At 34.6% G+C, this 15,396-nt stretch overlaps 2 protein-coding genes across 5 annotated transcripts; one reads left to right on the forward strand and one right to left on the reverse strand.

The window, feature by feature from the left end:
- Positions 1–2,583: 2,583 nt before the first annotated feature.
- LOC137738994 (1-aminocyclopropane-1-carboxylate oxidase) lies at positions 2,584–4,425 on the forward strand. 3 transcript variants are annotated; one of them, XM_068478465.1, is made up of 5 exons: positions 2,584–2,637; positions 2,688–2,811; positions 2,926–3,152; positions 3,393–3,726; positions 3,929–4,425. In XM_068478465.1, exons 2-5 carry the CDS (start codon positions 2,707–2,709, stop codon positions 4,229–4,231), a joined length of 969 nt encoding a protein of 322 aa, XP_068334566.1. In that variant the 5' UTR covers positions 2,584–2,637; positions 2,688–2,706; the 3' UTR covers positions 4,232–4,425. The 3 variants fall into 3 exon arrangements, with proteins under 3 accessions (XP_068334566.1, XP_068334569.1, XP_068334568.1); XM_068478468.1 differs by having other exon boundaries at positions 2,610–2,637; positions 2,680–2,811; XM_068478467.1 differs by having other exon boundaries at positions 2,613–2,637; positions 2,684–2,811.
- A 5,154-nt stretch (positions 4,426–9,579) lies between these two features.
- On the reverse strand, positions 9,580–12,659 carry LOC137740974 (inositol diphosphatase DSP1-like). 2 transcript variants are annotated; one of them, XM_068480781.1, is made up of 5 exons: positions 12,245–12,659; positions 11,778–11,871; positions 10,398–10,455; positions 10,259–10,302; positions 9,580–10,182 (listed from the first exon to the last, which is right to left on the reverse strand). In XM_068480781.1, the coding sequence occupies exons 1-5, from the start codon at positions 12,511–12,513 to the stop codon at positions 10,084–10,086; spliced, it is 564 nt and encodes a 187-aa protein (XP_068336882.1). In that variant the 5' UTR covers positions 12,514–12,659; the 3' UTR covers positions 9,580–10,083. The 2 variants fall into 2 exon arrangements, with proteins under 2 accessions (XP_068336882.1, XP_068336881.1); XM_068480780.1 differs by having other exon boundaries at positions 9,582–10,151.
- Between the last annotated feature and the right edge of the window lie 2,737 nt (positions 12,660–15,396).

The following is a 15,396-nucleotide window of genomic DNA, read 5'->3' on the forward strand; positions in this document are numbered from 1 at the left end:
TTCTTAGTTCAATGATGAGCCAAAAGCTTTCGACGTCAATATTCTATTGACGAATAATGTGAACTAAATCTAGTGGTTTTCTCCGCAAGATTCGTCCAAAAAAGCAAGTCATCGATCACGTCTTGGTTTACTAGTTAAGAACAAACTGAAAGGCGTAATCGACAATTCAACATTAATATATTTTCTCATCAACAAGCGGCTGCGGATGAACCTAAGTTATTTCCTCAACTTATCCGAAAGATATTATACTGCATATTTCATAGTTAGTGCAGGATATTAGACTGGCATACTGTTATTCTTATTTAATTACACAATCTAGGAAAAATGTATTAGATTTAGATGCTAGATTAAGCATGGAAGCCGCCCGCGTGCATGCATGACGTCCGTCAGTAGATTTGGTTAATTAGTTAAGTCTTGTTCGTTAATTTGGGTAGAGAAGTCTTTGGCTTTGATTTAGAACCATATATATCAATTGTAAACATCTCATTGTCCATTCTGTTTTATTAACAACTCCATTATATCTCCAATTGAGGACAAATGATAAAATGGTAATTAAATAGTAGCACAAGACACGCAATGCATAATTTCACATATTATACTAAGAGTATATGATAAAACAACATTTTTTTATAAGCATTTTTTTCTTTCTAAATTTGACAAAAAAATAGTATACGACCACTAGTGGAGCCATGTACATGGCTAGGGAGGTTTTTAATATTAAAAATACGGAAAACTAATGAAAAATGTTTGAAAACTTTAAGTTTTAATGATAAGGACAAAATAAATGGTAAAATGAATAGTACCATGATTGACTTTTTAGTGTAAAAATATGATTTTTCATTAAAGTAAACAGTACCGGAAGCTTTTCGTTAAAGTTCCCTTACAAATACTAATTAGTTCGGCTATTATATGATTTGATTTTTTTATGGTTCTTACCTACGCAACTAATGTAAAGTTTGAATCCTAATTAGTTTTCTTTTAGAGAATATAAAATAATAAAAGTATTTTAAATGCTTAAAAACTAACTACTTTAACCAACAATAAAAATTTATAGTATTAAATTGAAAACTTCATTGTCATTACTGCAATACGTAGCTGTTTGTAGATTGTAATTAACCTTTCACTAGTCAATACACTCACTCGTAACTTATGAAAGCTGTTTGTTAATTCAATATAGAATTACAGACCTGACTAGACATTTGAAGTCTAAAAAACAATAGCCTACACCTCTTGCCAAATACAAAGAGGCACTCAGACATAGATATTTAATCTTTGACTCTTAGTCTGCAAGTTTATTGATTAATCTTATCAATTAGTAAGTTCTTGCCCACTTTATTTTTAGTTATTTGTACAGCTGCGAGTTTACGTGTTTATTGTTTGGATTTTAAGAGTTCATGCTTGAAATTTTAATTATTTTAACTTAGCCCATTCGCTGAATAATTTCTGACTCCGCCATTGTATACGACATATAATTAATTTGTAATATTTCTAATTATATTAGTAAATAAAAAAACTAATTTGCATGTTATTATTTAAGTGAAGTAATAAGGCTACATGACCGAGTTCTGATATACATTCAAAGTTGCTCCACAAATACACACGTAAATAAATCCATGTATTAATAAGTAAGGGGTCGTTTGATAACCATTTCGTTTTCAGTTTTTTCTTTTTGGTTTTCATTTTTAAACTGACTAAAATCTTATTTTATAACTATTTTTAGTTTTTAAATAAAAAAGGAAAATCGAAAACCAAATACTATAAACTAAGACCAGATTTTGAAAACTCAAGAAAGTAGTTTTTAGTTTTTTTTAATTTTTTTTATAAATACATAACACTAAAATTAGTTACCAAACAAAATTTCAGTTTTCAATTTTAAAAAAAGTGAAAACAAAAAACAAAATGACTATTATTTTTTATTTAATTTAATTTTTTAGTGAAACGATAGCGTTAATAAGTTAAATGTTAGATTAGTCACTGATGGGGTTCGAACCCACGCCATCATGTAAGGACACAACATATTTCCACCACTGTATAAATCAAACTTGAAATAATTTTGAAAAAATGCAAAAGCAAGAGCTAGGCACCTTCCTTCCAAATCATTTTGAAGGCACTCCAAACAGATAGAAAGTGATAGTGCGGGGTCCTCAGCATGCATGCAAATTGAACCGTGGGGTAAGCCAAACCCCAATTATTTGGTCAAAGCGCTAAAAATTTGGAAAGATCAGAGCAAGCCAGCAACCATGGATGGTGTCGTGGTGGTCCATATTACCAGCCAAAGACTCGAGAAGATGTATAGAGAAGGTTTTCTCTTTTTCTTTTTCATTTTAGGTAGTGCAAAGAGAATATTAAGTAGAACAATGCAAATTAATTTTAGCCCATGTATCGATCCAAACATAGTAGATAGTGGGGCCACGTGATTATGCTATTTGGATTTGTTTTTTTCCTTTTAGAATATTAATTTCTTTATTATAATTCCTCAAGTTACCCTTCACTACTTTACAAATAGTTTGCATGTTTAACTACTACAAGTTTTATTTTTTACGTTTCGGGTCATTGCTATCTCTATAAATAGCACAAGCACCAAACTCCACTCCACAAGAACAAATTAGCCAAACACTTGTAGAGAGAGAAAGAGTTGAGAGAGAGAGAGAGAGAGAGAGAGAGAGAGAGAGAGAGAGAGAGAGAGAGAGAGAGAGAGAGAGAGAGATGGAGAACTTCCCAGTTATCAACTTGGAGAGCCTCAATGGTGAGGGAAGAAAAGCTACAATGGAAAAGATCAAAGATGCCTGTGAGAACTGGGGTTTCTTTGAGGTGATTATAATTAAGATGCTTAATTAGCTTCCTAATTTCTATGTTCAGTTCATCTTTCTCTCTCTTAAATATTTCACATTATAATTACCTTTTGGGTTTTGACAAATATTGCAGCTGGTGAGTCATGGGATTCCAACTGAGTTTCTGGACACAGTGGAGAGGTTGACAAAAGAGCACTACAAGCAGTGTTTGGAGCAAAGGTTCAAGGAGCTGGTGGCCAGCAAAGGCCTTGAGGGTGTTCAGACAGAAGTCAAAGATATGGATTGGGAAAGCACTTTCCACTTGCGCCATCTTCCTCAATCGAACATCTCTGAAGTACCAGATCTCAAGGATGAGTACAGGTATGGCAATCGCACAGTAACATAAAGAAGTGATTTTTGCGCTCTCCTTTTCTCCCATGCACTCTTCGTATTTTTCTAGTCTCAAGATTGCATAAATCAAATGAGACAGAAATAAAAAGGTTATTGCGGAAGGAGAAAACAAGAGTGTGAAAATTATTACCTGAAAATAGTTGGTTTTCGAGTTTTAGGCATATTATGTGATATCTGACGCGGAATTGTGATGAAAACTTATGTATGTAGGAATGTGATGAAGGAGTTTGCATTGAAATTGGAAAAATTAGCAGAGCAGCTGCTGGACTTGTTGTGTGAGAATCTTGGACTGGAACAAGGGTACCTTAAGAAGGCATTTTATGGAACAAAGGGACCAACTTTTGGCACCAAGGTGAGCAACTACCCTCCATGTCCTAACCCAGACCTGATCAAGGGTCTCCGGGCCCACACCGATGCCGGCGGCCTCATCTTGCTCTTCCAGGATGACAAGGTCAGTGGCCTCCAGCTCCTCAAGGACGGAGAGTGGGTTGATGTGCCTCCCATGCGCCACTCCATTGTTATCAATCTTGGTGACCAACTTGAGGTAATTAAAATTTAACCCTATTAACTCAACAACTTCGATCTTGACTGCACTTTTTAAAATTTTCCAATTTTACGGTTATTCAGAGTTAACCGCACTAGAAAAAGACTGATTATAACCCAATCATATTCCAACTTAATGTTACTTAACCCCCAATTTGAATACTTACATATACAAACATACATTTTTTTTTGAACTCCTATAGGTGATCACCAACGGAAAGTACAAGAGTGTGGAACACAGGGTGATTGCCCAAACAGATGGCACCAGAATGTCAATAGCTTCATTCTACAACCCAGGCAGTGATGCGGTGATCTACCCAGCACTAACCCTAGTGGAGAAAGAAGCAGAGGAGAAGAATCAAGTGTACCCGAAATTCGTGTTCGAAGACTACATGAAGCTCTATGCTGGGGTCAAGTTCGAGCCCAAGGAACCAAGATTTGAAGCCATGAAAGCAGTGGAAATTAAGGCCAGTTTTGGTTTGGGTCCAGTTATAAGTACTGCTTGAGAGTGATTAAGTACTTTTACTAGAAGCTGTTGGAAAAAGGGTTGTTTGCTTAAAGTAATTATGGGCGTGTGAAATTTTTTTTTGCTTGAACTAGATTTCAAGGTTTTATTTACTATTAATGCGGAAATCGTTGTAGAAAGTAACCAATGTGATCACTATTTTATTATATATAATATGACTTGGAAGATTTGTTATTTTTCTGTTTCTTTACCTGTTTTGTTAGTAAATAAATAAACATGTGTAGTTGTATATAAAACAAGTCCTTCTACATCGCAGTTAACTGCATTTGTAGAGAACGTATCAACAACATATTGACAAGTATAAGCGTTTGCAATATCACCAACATCAACAATAAAAAAAAATATAAATGCAAATTTGGCGTCAGCATTTAAAATTTACAGTTAGCCACACCGAAGAAGAAACTTTATATGGAACAGTACTGCTTAAGGGAACACAAGCAGTTAAGACTTAAGACTGTATATCTAGATCCATTAGCAGCAGTAGCATTCAAAGCCAGCTGTGCTTAACTAAATTGTCAGCAGAGTCTATAAATTTATCAATTGAAGTTTTGACCGTAGAAAAAGGACTCTACATTCAGTGGGAATAGGGATAAAAGAGGCTGAGGGAATAAGGCAGCAGCCATGCCGACATGGTGAACTCAAGCTATAAATGTTTTTAATTTAAGGCAAGAACAAGAGATCATTAAAATCATAAGCAAAAATATAAAACAGTACAGGTGCTTTCAGGATGGGAAAAAGTATCATGATTTACACTTGGTTTATCGTTGAACTAGATTAGGGTAAAGACCTTTCCGTTTGTAACAATGGTATAAGGATGTGCCATTGGAAAATAAGTGCTTTTGACTTAATTGAAGCCTGGAATTGCAGCTCTACTAGATTTTGGTACATGGAGGGAAATTGCATTCCACCTAATGATATCCTTCTAAAATATTAACGATTCGGAGTTGAATTTAGTATAATTTTATATGACACAAACACCGTAAAATACGATATTATCATATGCATAGTTTAGCATTCAATCATTGTAAATACGTCTAGCACAATGGTTTCTCGTTTTAGAGCCCAATTTTATAATCTTTTGTTTTTCATTTGTCGTTTTCATAAAATATATGGAGAAATGAAAAATTGAAAATGATGGAAGATGGTGGGAGCTGTGAGGATAGAACTTAAAATTGGTTTTTTTTAACCCTAATGAGATTTTTTTGAGAAGAAAAAAAAAACACTATATTTCATTGATTGAATAAGGGGTTACAGAGATATATTCATGACCAGTTCAACACTAAAAGTGTCCTTACAAACTAAAGTCATCACTTATTTGTAGAAAGTAACTAAGTCATCACTTCTAAGTAAATAATATGACTTCAAAATCTGTACATATAGAGATGACAGAAGTTGAGGCCACAAGGCATGCCATGCCAACATACTGAGCAGGTGATCAGCAAAAGCAGAAATAAGGGACGATTAATCATTAAAAAGATAAGCCAAAGGAGTAAACAAGAAAGGGTGCTTTCAAGATGGGAAAAAGTATCATGGATTCATGGTTTACAATTGGTTTATGGTTAATCTAGTTTAATTAACACCATGAAGACCTTTTCATTTGCGTCGATGATTCCAGGATGTGCCAAATTAAAATCAAGTGCTTTCGGCTAAATCGAATCTGGGAATGGCAGCTCAAACTACTTTATGGGACATGGACAGAAAAGGTGCTCCATGATATTCTCCTTTCCGTAATGAGTTAATGACGTGAACGCTCTAAAACACGAATTTTTTTTAAGTTTATCATGTTTCGTGTTTATTTTTTTATACATGCACATAAACGATTGCCCTTAACATTCAATTCTTGTATATTAGTCTAGCAAACAGTTTGTAGAAAAACATCATAGAAACAATATGTTTCAACAGTCAAACGAATGAGAAGCTACTTTCGAAACAAGCAAAGTATCATTCTTGAGAATTTTAAAATATAAAATATTTTCAACCAGATCATGACGATGTAGTCCACAACAATGTCCCTTTATGAACATGGTAATTTGGAACATCCAAACAAGGCTCCAACTTGTGCAAGTGGAACAAGAATCCAATAAGCATCAAGTAGAAGAAGAAGTAGAGCCTCAAAAAGTATTGTTTTAAATTAATCATGGTTGGAAACCTGAAAGCATTCATAATCTAAGAAAGATCGACACCACAAAACATTCATATAAAGTAAAAGTTTTTGCTAATTTTATGTCATTAAACTTGATTTTTGCACCTTTAACCTTAAAAAATAACAGCAACTTGACCTTCTTTTCAGTTTCCTTCAACATTAAAGCGGTTTTGTTTATTTCATTCACACTTAAATAATAGTTTTGACAATCTAAAAGCACTTTCGATAACATTAAAGCAATTTCTCGTTCCAGGAGTTAACTCGATTGTTCACTTGTTTTTGCAAAATAAATGGCTGGAAATAATCATTGTTCTTAAGACTGTAGAAGAAGACTCAAAGGGATTCATTTAAGGAGACTCAAACGTCCTTCTTGGTGCTGTTAATGGGACCATACCCAGTGTTCAAAAAAGCATCGCCTAAAACCACTTAGGTGCTAGACGGCTCTCACCACTCTAATTAATTTTTAGGTGTTTAAAAAATAAGAAAGACCATGTAGACTCACCTATGCCCCACCTAGGCCTAGCACGTCACGTCTAAGTTGGCATAAGCGAGCTAGGCGGGTTGGGTGGTTTGTGACTATTTTTGCTTTTATTTATTTAAGAAAACGGTTATGGGTCGCGATCTCTCACTTAGAACAAAAATATTCTTCCATTTTGCATTTTTATGTTTTCAATAGATTGTAAGAACTTGTCGGATACATGGATGAACATTCATTATCATTTATAAGTGTTACTTACTTAAGATCCTCAAATAAGGACTTGTGAGATCCTTTTTCATTTGAACCCCTAAATTAATTTGACGATGAATTAATCAATAACCTTAAGTTATTTTTGTTACACCCTAACAAAATACAACCACCCCCCCCCCCCCCGGCACCAACCCGCCCCCGGTCCTAGTCTGAGTTTTTTTATTTTATTTTTTTATTTTTACATTCTTGCATATGAAAAAGGACAGAGGAACAAAAGCAAGATTTTGGGAAATTGCCTAGATGTTAGGAACAAACACTTGGAAAAAGGAAGAATTTTTTCACTTTGATTGATTTTCAAATTATTAGTACACCTACCAAAAATAGAACAAGATTCAAAGATTCAAAAGAAATCATGCACATGCCGTTATAGCAGTTCCAACAATTTTCAATGGTAACCTAGTTCTAACAAATTTAGGGATTTTGATAAATGTCTACAACGCCATTCATTCGAACCCCATCAGCTAGTGGCAAAGTCATGAATTATTGGTGAGTGGGGGAACATTAAAAGTTAAAAGCGTAAAAATTTGTAGACAATCAAATCATTTTACATAATAAACTATATCAATGTAGTTCATAATTTATCAATACAAATAAGTTCCAATTGCTGGCGACGAGGTTTCATATCAGAAAAATAGGGTATAGTACCTATGTAAAAAATCTAAGGTCACCATAAATCCGAGGTCATGAAGATCAACCATGGTATAGTACCCATGTAAAAAATCATTGTGATTAGCCCTTAATTATATATCTTTAGGCATGACACCACAACTATCTTGTAATGCATTGTTAGCTTCCACTAAATTTCCACTAAATTTCTTCACCATAAAAACTCGGCTTAGAATTTCTCTTTTAATTAACACATGTAACCCCTAATAAAGAAAATATATTCTGAATGGTTTTATTCATAACACAAAGGCTTATATTTATACCGTGTATATAGTTGATGTACAAGTAAGAATCTCCTCCTATACAAATCATTTCTGCAAAAAACAATATAAAATTCTTTCCGTGTTAAAATTTTCACCAGGTGGTCCTTCCAATCCCACATATGAATCTCTAATTGGAAACGCACCCTCCCATAAACCGTGCCGTTTTGTTTATTACTTTTTTTAAATCCCAAGCCCAAACGACGTTGTTTGGCCTGGTATCTTTTAAAAAATAATTATAACGTACAACAGCGCAGCGCCATGCCGCATAACTAGAACCGGCTATTTCCGGTGAGAGGAGGCGCCCCTCCTTGCTCCTTTGTAGCTTTGCCATGCTATCGGCAATGGTAGTGCGAAATCTAAAACATGTGAGAGATGGAGAATTCTTCTTAGAAAGCCCTCTCGGACTGATTGCTCAAACCCAAATTATAATTTGGGGACGTGTGCTGCATTGCTGCTCATGCAAAAAGTTCAGAAGCATAGGGAGGGGGAGAAAGAGAGAGAGAGAGAGAGAGAGAGAGAGAGAGAGAGAGAGAGGGGTAGGGGAAGAAGATGGAAGGGTTTCACGCATTAACATTTTTTTTCTCTCTTATAATCAGGATTATTGTTTTGTTAGGGTGTAATAAAGATAATTTAAGGTTATTGATTGACCTGTCGTCACACTAATCTAAGGGTTCAAATGAAAGAAGACCTCACATGTCCTCAAAATGAGGACCTTAGGTGAGCATTACTGCTCACTGCATCCATTATAATGCTTGTTGCCCATGTTTTCCTCATGTTATGTTACTTTATAAGCTATATATTATTTCTCTTTCAATTTATGTTTCTCAATACAATTATGTATATATATATATATTTTTTTTTTAAATTTTAAATACTTATATATGTGTTATATAATAAATTTAATTAAAAATAAAAACCGTCTAGTTCCTGCCTAGGCGTCCGCCTAGTCTTCTTGGCCCTTATCCACTGCTTAACTAGCCCAACGCCCTTTAGAACCGGAACAAACCAGCCCTAATATTTGAGCACCTTGATGACCTTGGTATATAACATTCAAAAGCTTACTCGTAGGTTTCAAAACATATTGTTTCATAAGATATGTTGGTGGACTAATTTTTTGTGGTGGATGTCACCTGTTTGGCTGAAGATCTGCCTCATGTTTGGCTGCAGATCTGCCTAATGAGGCGAGATCAGCGTGGTTATAGATCTTTTGTTAATTTTATCTGCCCTGGATTTTCTTTGCAACTTATTTCTTTCCTATCAACAACCACATAAATCATTATATCTTCCCTCTCTTGTTCTTCTTCAGCTCCTTTGTCATTTGTTTCAAAATCTATGTTCTGATTCTCCGAGTCACTTCATTATGTGGATCGTCGATGTTACTACTCTACTTGAATTACTTACATCTTTGCACATCCTATCGATAAATTAGTAGCATCTGTACTGTAATTTCTACAAATGCTTTTACTAATCACAACTTCAAAGCAAAGGATCAATCAGTTGTAAGTAGCTGCATAACAGAACATGAACACGCATTGGCAAGATGTTTTCGTCATCTATCTAAACCTAAATCGACCTAACTACAGATTTTCGAGAAGAAATCCGGATACATCTGCCACCATAGTTGTTGAATAAATATACCAGAAGACACAGCAGAGGAAAAGATGAGGAGAAGGTTGAGTCTCAAAGAACACAAAGTAATATTTTATATAAGGATGCTTAAATTATGAATCAAGGAAAAAAGAAGAAATAATTCCTTTTCCGCCGAAATGCATACGAGGAACTCATCACCTTTCCCTATTTTATTTATTCCAAAGTAGCTAGGAGAAGAACTACGATTGATTCTCTTCTTCGACTAAATGAAGACGCAAAAGCCATTCAATAATACTGGCTGATTCTACTTCTTGGAACAAGAAAACGTTATCGGCAGATGTTTCATGCTAGAAACATCAAACATCTCCATAAACCTCTGATCCGCAACTCTAGCTTTTGCAGCTGCAAACCGCTGGTATTCGTCAAAAACAGACGTGAGGCACCATCTCTGCAATTTTCTCAAGCACCCCACCAGACAACCCGTTCGATGCTGAAAAAATACACTCAGAGTTAGCAACCATCTGGAACCGGCGATACCATGGATTACTCAAAATCAGGGAATGAATATAAGAATCCAACAGTGTATATTGTACATACCTTGCCTCGTTTGCAATGAATTAAGACAGGGTGATTCCTTACATCTGCATTTGCATACAAGTAAACTAGTGTAAGCCACAGTGCTGCAGGTCTGGTTAAGTAAGAAACTAAGTGAAATATTGTTAAGTTCGTGCAGTACCAAGGACAACTTTTAGTGCGTCACGGATTGTATCGTCCGGGATATTTACAAAAGGCTCCTGAATTCACAATTCAATTGATGTCAGTTTGCTGGATATGAATTCACGGTAATGAGGAACTTGATTCAACATCCAAGCAATCAAAGTAATTCAAGATGTAAAACAAGGAAGTGTCGATGGAAAACTAATCATAAATCTGTTTCATCATGTCGCAAAGATTAAAAATAAGATGCCACCCCATGATTTAGTGTAATAACTTCGGTAAAGAGACACAAACTGCTGAACATATCATGGGACGGCATCCCATAAACACAAGGCAGGAGCCATGAAACATTGTTTCAGTATATGTGACAGAAACTCGTGGCCCTCTAGCCAAGACAAAATAACTGTCATCCCATCCAAAACCAAAACCAAAAAACAATACCCCACACAAAGTTTTATAATTAATGAACTTGTCACACAAAAACAAGAAGAAGAAAGACGTCCATAATAAATGAGCCATTATGACTCAACCAACAAAGCATCTTGATGAGGATAATCGTGTATTAGTAAAACATGATGAATATACATACAAGTCTCGTTCTATTAGTCACCTAGTGATCAAGGATTTATGATTACCTACTGTTGGAATTGAAACCAAAAGTTGAAATTAAAACTAAGAGTTGAAATTAAAACATTAAAAGCACATCCATAATTTTTCCATCCTTAATATCAAATTTAAGGTTGGTTACCATGCATTCCTTGGTTATAACAGTGGCGGAGCCACTAATGGGCCAATGGTCCCCAGGGCCATCCTAACTTTTTTTCTTCTTTCAAGTGTGTTCTAAATCAAATTCTTTTCCATTCCAGGCCATGCCTCATTTTTCTCTTCATCTCTCTTATTGCGGTGCATGCTTCACTTCCCTTCCTTATTCTATTAATTTTTCTTTTGCTTTAACTTATATTTAATAATATTTCTTGCTTACCCTTTACCTCATATTCGGCTTTTTGGATTTGTGCAATATTTTTAGATCTTTCTATTGGTTTAGGGTCTTTCACTTTTTATGAAAATTACTTCAATCTCTCATGCTATGAGTTCAAATTACCTATATATGTGAGAGACACTTCCACACATAAAATTTTGAATCCCTGGTCGCCAAGTGACCACATTTGTGATATATGCACTACTTGATTGATTTATTCAGTAACTCATGAATATATAATGTGTGTGTGAATTCTAGCCTACGAAACATTATTGATATTGTTTAGATTAAAGGCAGTCAATTTATAATGATCAATATAAGCAGAAAATTACAGATAAAAAAATTATAAGCAGAAAATTAAATTTAAGCTTGAGGGGACGACCTCCAATCCAATCGAATTGAGCAGAAAAATAGACACACCTTGTAGCCATCAATCCCAAATTGGAAGATCTTAATCCCATTGGATTTTAGAAAGTCCATATTCGCCTCTGGATACGGCTCTGGACACAAACATCTACATACATGTGTACATAATCACATTAGGAATACATAATTCAGATAGAAAAAATTAAACACTATAACAAGACATGAAAATTTGGTCGAGGGGTGACTCTGCTTTATTGGAGTAAGTTCAGAGTTCAAATTTCAACGAAATCGTTATGAAATAAAGAAAATATCAAAACACTTAAATTGAACATAAAAATTCGGTCTAAAACGTTGGACTCCGCTTTATCCGAATAATTTCAGAGTTTAAATTCATAAACGACAGTCATTAGATATAAAATATCAAACACTTCAAATTAATCACACTTTTTTTGGGAAATGAAATTAATCAAACACTTACGCATATATATGTAATATATACAGCAGGAAATGAATTTGCTTACATGATGGAGCGGAGGCCTAGGGTTTGGATAAAGGAGAAGTTGGCGGACTCCGGGAAACCCGACCTGAAAATGCCGTTATCGACCAAGGAGAAGTTGAGCGGGGGAATGAAGAGGTCGTCGGCGCAGACGTCGTCTTCGGGGGTTCGCTTTGCCGGAGATAGCTGGAAGCCTCCGCTTCCAGCGACGACTTCGATAGTTCTGCACATCTCGCTATCGCTATCGGTCTCTTGATCCTCTGGATGGTGATGATTATTGAACTCCAGTTTCATGTCAGCTTATCGAAGAGCAGAATAACGGACGGGGAGAGAGAGAAGCGTCGTTCTTATAGAGAGAGAAGGTCGGGGCTTTTGGGGATCGTATCGGATATTCTTTATAGCCTCAGTTTTTTTTTTTTTTTTTTAAGACAAAAGCTCGATATTTTATTGAATTCAAATGCACTACATCAAATCCTGGCCGAGGCCTGGGTTTTTAAAATCAGCTGCTGCGTGCGGTAAGTAACCTCGATTTTCTCTTGCATTCAATGCGTAGTTTCAATGGCGTAACCGATTTAATATATGTTTATCACTTATTTTAAAAGTAAACCAATTAATTGATTGATTGATAATACTTATTATGTAATGTTAACGTTCAATAAATATTTATTACTTATCTAAAATTAAACCAATTGACTGACGGATGGTTACCATGTGACCTGTTTAGTTTCGTCAAAGTATCTTTCCCATGGTAAATGTATTTATAGAGAGCGAAAATGAGATTAAATTATTTTTAAAATTAATTAAGAACCAAAAAAAAAAAAAAAAGACATGGATCTAGGTGATTAAAATCATATGAAAATAAATAAAAATACTTTCACTAAAAAAATTTATTGAAAAAAGTGGGCGCCACCTAAGAGAGCCGTCATTCTTATTTGGGCGTCACTTATGGAAAAGGCGCATAAAATAACCTTAATTTTCTCTTTTTCCAAATAAATATAATTATCTTCTTCTTTTTTGTTATGAACATCTTAATTATTGAGTCCATTATTGATATGATCACATGATTCACATATGAGATATCAAAGAAGAATCAGCCGTTGAAATTTCTTTTGTTAAATTTGTAACTTTGTATAAACTTTTGTCTTCTTTTGTGTTTATGAGCATGAACGGAAAAAAAAAAAAAAAACTACAAGGAAATAATTTAACTCTCACTTGCGAAGCCCAAAGTCTCTAGATACATATATCTTTTATAGAAGTTGGCTTACTTGATAGGCAACATCAAATAGGTAAGTTAATAATGTAATCAACAAATGTGATTTGAATAGTCTTACACGCTGAGTACGTCATTGTGCTTATTAATTTACGTGCAGAAATAAAATTGATATTGTTGACAATATGTACATATGATAAATTATAACAAATTATGCAACGAAACATAATTCCCCGGCCGTAACGTCTTTAACTATACAATTAGTTTCACTTGATCATCCCAATTTGGCCATTTCCTTGCATAATATTATACCATAAACCTCCAATCATTTGCATCTGATTACTTGTTTAATACTCCAAATAATGCTCCAACTGAAGAATCAAGCTCCGCCTCACAAACTCACAAGAACAAAAAGTGTTTTGCCACTTTGAATATTTTAATATCTTGTTGAAAAATATAAAAAGAAGGCATAAAAATGGTACATTCTCAGGAATATGCTTATTTCCATGAGTGCGAGGACAAAGGTGTTGTCTTTCTAATATGATGCATGGAAATGCGAGGCCCGTGCGCCACGTCCTTTACATCTCGTCGGCTTCTGTAAAATCCCACCACCAGAAGAAAAAAAAGTGTCCAAAAAAGCGGGAAAAGGATCATTTTCTTGAGGATTCTAGAGATTCTGTAATTGTGACCGTTTATTGTACATCGTGCAATCAGTTTTAGTTAAGTACTATTTATATTTAATTTTTAATTTTAAATTTTAAAATAATTTCTAACCGCACGATATACGATGAACAGTCACAATCACAAGATCATTATGATGCCTAGAAAAAAGATCTGATGATGATCCTTTTCCAAAAAAGCGTACCAAAAAAAGTGAACCAGAAAGGCTCACTAACTTTCTCTGATTACTCATTGCTGACTTGGCTGCCTTGCTAGGACTTCGACGCGAACAAAAATGTTAGATGACCTGACGACGAGACATTATTAATTTGCTCAAATTATAACGCTTGTTGAACAAGTAATACAATTTGGTTAGAAAATAGATTCTTACTCACTAATTTGAATCTTAATTAATCATATTTTCTCACTTATTTGAATCTTAATAATCATATTTTCTTACAGGTTGGGTGTTGATTCAAGTAATTAAACTCTTATTAGATACTCGACTATTTTTGGTAACATGGGATAATCGATGACGTTTAGAACTTGACATGGTTTGAGGTTTTTGGAGCTTTTTTAACTGAATTATTCAAGGGGTTTCCTATTTGGTCGTTGCTGACATTGGACTGAGTTTTTAGTTCCTATGAAAATTATAATTTGCTTTGACTTTTTCAAGCTCCCTTTCAACTTTGGACCAAATAACAGAGGCATGAACATATGAAAGTCATGGGTCATGTAGTCTAGCCGCTGACGGCATCTCATTCGACAAGACCAAATAATTTATAAGAGTTGAGTGCTACATATAAGCATGTACAAACTGAAAGTCTTGATGAACTCTTTGAGTTCTTAAGATTGGGAGCTTGTTGGAATTGATTGTGTAAGAATTATTTATGTTCGTAAATGTTTTGCTTAAAGTGTTTGCGTTATATAATACATTAAAATTTTTATAGAAAATTTACGCAAAAGTGTTTCTTAGTATTTGACATGTAATTCTCCATAAAACACTTATTTCTCCAAAAAACACTTATATGACCCATATACACGTCTAACTAATATTATGTCAAGTGCAGTCACAAAGTGTTCCTAAACTTTCCAAAAGTATTCACAAACACTGTTACAAAACACAACACCACACAAAAGCATAAGTATACTATCCTCACTCTTTAATTACCACAAGGCTTTTTAGTCCAAACGGTCTATGAGATTGACATAACTCCTCACTTTGGCCACTGAGATTTAAAATCGGTAGAAGTGGTTTCTAAATTTGTCCACCATCAATGGTTAAACAATGACCAAAATGACAAAAA

The sequence above is a fragment of the Pyrus communis genome, chromosome 7 (assembly GCF_963583255.1).
Source record: "Pyrus communis chromosome 7, drPyrComm1.1, whole genome shotgun sequence".
Lineage (NCBI taxonomy): Eukaryota > Viridiplantae > Streptophyta > Magnoliopsida > Rosales > Rosaceae > Pyrus > Pyrus communis.

Coding starts and splice junctions, on each gene's coding strand:
- LOC137738994 (XM_068478465.1), top strand. CDS start 2,707: ATGGAGAACTTCCCAGTTATCAACTTGGAGAGCCTCAATGGTGAGGGA. Junction 3,153..3,392: donor GATCTCAAGGATGAGTACAG/GTATGGCAATCG, acceptor TTATGTATGTAG/GAATGTGATGAAGGAGTTTG. Junction 3,727..3,928: donor ATCTTGGTGACCAACTTGAG/GTAATTAAAATT, acceptor GAACTCCTATAG/GTGATCACCAACGGAAAGTA.
- LOC137740974 (XM_068480780.1), bottom strand. CDS start 12,513: ATGAAACTGGAGTTCAATAATCATCACCATCCAGAGGATCAAGAGACC. Junction 10,456..11,777: donor TTGGGATTGATGGCTACAAG/GTGTGTCTATTT, acceptor TTGTGAATTCAG/GAGCCTTTTGTAAATATCCC. Junction 10,303..10,397: donor CGCACTAAAAGTTGTCCTTG/GTACTGCACGAA, acceptor ATGCAAATGCAG/ATGTAAGGAATCACCCTGTC.